This window comes from Trachurus trachurus (assembly GCF_905171665.1).
Source record: "Trachurus trachurus genome assembly, chromosome: 8".
In the NCBI taxonomy this organism is placed as follows: Eukaryota; Metazoa; Chordata; class Actinopteri; order Carangiformes; family Carangidae; genus Trachurus; species Trachurus trachurus.
The window spans coordinates 27,821,596-27,825,761 of record NC_139905.1 but is presented as its reverse complement, the minus strand read 5'-3'; the positions used below and the strand labels follow the sequence as shown (position 1 = coordinate 27,825,761).

The following is a 4,166-nucleotide window of genomic DNA, read 5'->3' as shown; positions in this document are numbered from 1 at the left end:
GCAGATTAAAGCTTCAAGTTTCAAATCACAGCACTTATTCTGCAGCAGATCTGCTCATGGTATTGATTTAGTTTGAAGGTCAAATCACTGATGGCACAGGATCCTCCATTCATTCAGAGAGAAGCAGAGAGAAAGCCTTTTCCCTCAGTGGTAAAACAATGATGGTGTGTTACAGCAACTGGATCCCATCTGCCTGTGGTGTAATGATCTGTGCCTTTTATTAAAATAGCTTAGTGCATGTTTCCTCTCAAAGTGTTCCACGTAGGAACAATACATGAACACAAAGAAACATTGACATTATGACTTTTATATTTTTATTGCTGAGTAAAAATTTTCAAATTAAAAAGACAAACAAAGCTGGAGGCTTGTGTTCAGCTCTACAGAGACAGCTCATTTTCCACCTCCTCTGTTTCCTAGCAGCAGTGACAGTCAACAACATGGAGTGGTAGATTTCCAGGGAGCAAAAGGCTTGTGAACAGCTTTTCATTCTATGTGTGCACATTTGTTTACAGACAGTAAAACAGTAAAAATCCAAGCTGCTGCTTTGGCACATGCAGGGTCGGACCTGGAGGCTCTGCTCCGTCACGGCTCCAGAGCCATGTTCTCTATCCCAACCTTCCGCCTGCGAGGCTGTGAATGAAGCAGAAACGACAGGATGTGAGTGGTGGGAATCCAGCATCGATCCTCTAGAGTCTAATGCTCCTCTGTGCCACTTAGTGCAGCTGCAGCACATCCTCAACGGTTCTGAGCCGTCACCAGAGGCCTGGACTGTGAAGCAAGGCGACCTCAGGACTGACTCTGCCCTCTGATGGCGGTTTATTATCATGGTTAACAGGGTAAAATCACTACGGTAACTTCCACGGAACTCCTAACTTCAAAGGATCAGATCAAAACCAACAGCCAAACTAACTGACCAATCAGATTCAGTCATTATTCCTACAGGAGCCTGACGAGAACAAGAGACTTGACAAATGTGACGATTAATAATGATCAGTATAAGGTCACTATGATAGCTTCACTTTATTTAACATAGATTCTTAAACCTGGCAGTAATGATGATTTTACTCCTCTTCATCATAACACAGGGAGACTCTGAGAGGAGAACTAGAAATAAAAAAGTCAATCTGTGATGTAACATTAATCCTCACTCTCATCAATATTTCCATGATTACAAAAGTTTAAAAATCTCAGACATGAATAAGTTTTCTTTGTCTGTTAACTTCAGCTCCAGAACAGGGGAAATACTTAGAAAGGTATTGATATGTCATAGGGTACTCCTATTTACAATAACTTTTTTTTTTTTTTTTTTTTTTTTTTTTAATTTGAGACCATATTTACATTTCATTTTGTTGAATAGCACTCCTTGGTGTGGCTGTAACTGAAATTGCCTGCAGGAATCAGCATTTCTTTAATATCATGTTACTTAATTCACAGTTCTGAGGACGTTGTTTAGAATGAACAGCCCTGCCAACAACCGGCCTGGTAGTACAGGTTCTCCAGTATGTTAAACTGGTCTAGCATGTTAGGTCAAAAAATACTCCCACAATTCCCCAAATTTCCCAGGATGCACCATTGTTTTTAAAAGCAGATCAGGTTGTTTCCTTGTTGTCAGTAGAAAAACACTCTCTCTCACTCTCCTCTTTGTTTCCTGTTTTTTTATTTATTTGTTCTGCTAAAGTTTATGAAGAATTATGTTAATTCACTCTGAACTTCTTTTTCCTCACTGACCCATGAATAAAGTACTACTCTGATATGAAACATATATCTGCAGCAGGTGCAATCAGCTGAACTCATGTTGTCAAGGTGAAGCAGTAGAAGTCATTTCCAGTGATTTGAGTCAGATGGACATAAACAAGTGCATGGAGGAGTATTTTTCCTATGTGTCTGATGAACTGTAATGAACATGTGATGCAGATAAAAAGAGAGAAGTGGTTCAAGTCTGAGTGAGATGTTTTTTTTCTCCACTGCTGTTATTAAATATGTCAGAGGTTTGATTTTTAGTCTCTGTCTCCTCCTGTTACCTGGGAGGAGAGTAAAAGCTTCATCACTGTCAGGAACCTGTTGGATTATAGAGAACCTGTGTTCAGGTCAGATGACTACAATAGCTGTGATGGAGTTATTTAGTGTGAACTTTTCTCTGTTTTCATACGGTGGCCCTGAGAGCTCAACACTAAAGTGATGAAGCCAGCTGGGTCAGTTCTTCTAACCTCATGTGTTGTCATATTGATGAGGATGTTTTTATCCCACCCTGTGAAGTTGATCTACCCTGTAGCAAGTGTACAGCATCAGTATGGCGATTTTACCCATGCAACAAGTGAATCACTGCTGTAACTCAAACGACCCAGAGTTACACCTGAAGCTGTAGAACAGGTCTGTCAGCTGTTGTTGATGTCATCAGCGGGGGCTTGTTATTAGTGCAAATAGATCTTATCATATACTATAAGACACATCTGTTGTATATAGAAAGAAATGCAGGTCATTTATTTCCATACTGTGAGAACCTGCATCCATGATGGGAGGGCAGGCAGGGATAATGTGATGGAACAGTCCACCTGGCCTTCTACTAGTTGAGGGACTACAACTGGGTTGTTGCACAAAAATCTGAGCAGTAGATTTGTGAGCACACAAAAAGTGTGAGTGAAGACCTGAGGCTTGAGTGCAGGAAATCTGTGTAAGCAACTAAATATCTGAGTGCAAGCAGCACACAACAGAACAACATCCACTTGAGTGGGAGGGCCTAGGCCAGGGTTGTGAGGACAATATTACAAAATGTGAACATGAAATCAATACATTTTCTCCTCAATTTGGCATAAAGAAAAAAAACCTCCATGTTTTTCCTTCTGGTCTATCATGTGTGTGTGTGTGTGTGTGTGTGTGTGTGTGTGTGTGTGTGTGTGTGTGTGTGTGTGTGTGTGTGTGTGTGTGTGTGTGTGTGTGTGTGTGTGTGTGTCTGTGTCTGTGTGTGTGTGTGTGTGTGTGTGTGTTACCTTCTGTTCGTCACAGCAACAGCAGCAGCAGCAGCGAATGAGAACCAGGATGACCAGCAGCAGAACCATACCTGACAACACACAGTAATTGGACCAGACAGACAGTGAGGTCAGGTCAGGTCAAGGAGACTCTCGTCCAGCTGCTGTCACACCCCCACACCATTTCATCTCATTTCATTTAGTTTATTTGTAATGGGACTCTGCAAGACAGTTCATCATCAGTAGGCTACAGACATGTCGACCCAATTTGGAATAAAATCTATCTTATGTTTTGCTTTACATATCTGTCTTAAAAATCAACCAGGTCTCTTGCGGGGATATATGTGGTATCTGGAGAGGTGACATCTACAAGAACATACAAAAAATAATAATTTGTTGTAGCCTAAATATGCAGATTACACCTAGAAGAGCTAATTTCCATCTGCAGTCCCATGTTCACAGAGCTGGTTTTTACTGAACCATGTTTTTAGCTGTTTCTTAAATGCCACATGTTGTGCTTTCTCTTTAGACCATGGTAGTGTGTTGTGTTCAATGTTGAGCAACCATAAGTCCATAAAACCTTCTGTGCAAATGCTAGTGTCTTCCTAAACTGTACCTCACAGCCCCCCCTGGTGGCTGACCATGTTATTGTCATCATCATAGATAAGAATGGTGATAGATGGTGTATGATGATCCCACTTTCTTCAACTTTACTCACCGATGAAGATGAAGAAAACTGCAAAGGAAGCAATGTCCCAGTCCGACTGGAAGAACTGCTTCGACTGCAGTCTGGTGACCACATCGTTGAACTGATCCTCCAGCTCCTGTTGGATGTCCCTCTGCTCCATCTCTTTGTCTGCACCCAGACACACAGACAGAGGACACACACACCACAGACAAAATGGGAAATTGGGATTCAATTAACTTTTAGAGTCAGTAGCAGAGGACCACGAGTTGGGTTCCGATGCCATTTGGGACTGGGTGCACGTAGCTATGCTCCACAGGGTGAGCCACTGGAGCACCCTGGGATTCAATTAAATCTGAATGAACATCTGTGCATGCAGAAATGTAGGCTACAAGATATATTCTGGGAGAGGCTACGTTCATGAGCAATACACAATAGTGCATCAGGAAACTGTCTTGATAGTGGATGTATTTATTATTTCTTGCTGTTTAGTTGTAACATTTGGTTTGATACAG

At 41.6% G+C, this 4,166-nt stretch overlaps 1 protein-coding gene across 1 annotated transcript; it reads right to left on the bottom strand.

Annotated features, from left to right (window-relative positions):
- Positions 1-220: 220 nt before the first annotated feature.
- Positions 221-3,819, bottom strand: smim22 (small integral membrane protein 22). The gene is made up of 3 exons (XM_083977441.1): positions 3,685-3,819; positions 2,988-3,058; positions 221-630 (listed from the first exon to the last, which is right to left on the bottom strand). The coding sequence occupies exons 1-3, from the start codon at positions 3,812-3,814 to the stop codon at positions 583-585; spliced, it is 249 nt and encodes an 82-aa protein (XP_083833567.1). The 5' UTR covers positions 3,815-3,819; the 3' UTR covers positions 221-582.
- Between the last annotated feature and the right edge of the window lie 347 nt (positions 3,820-4,166).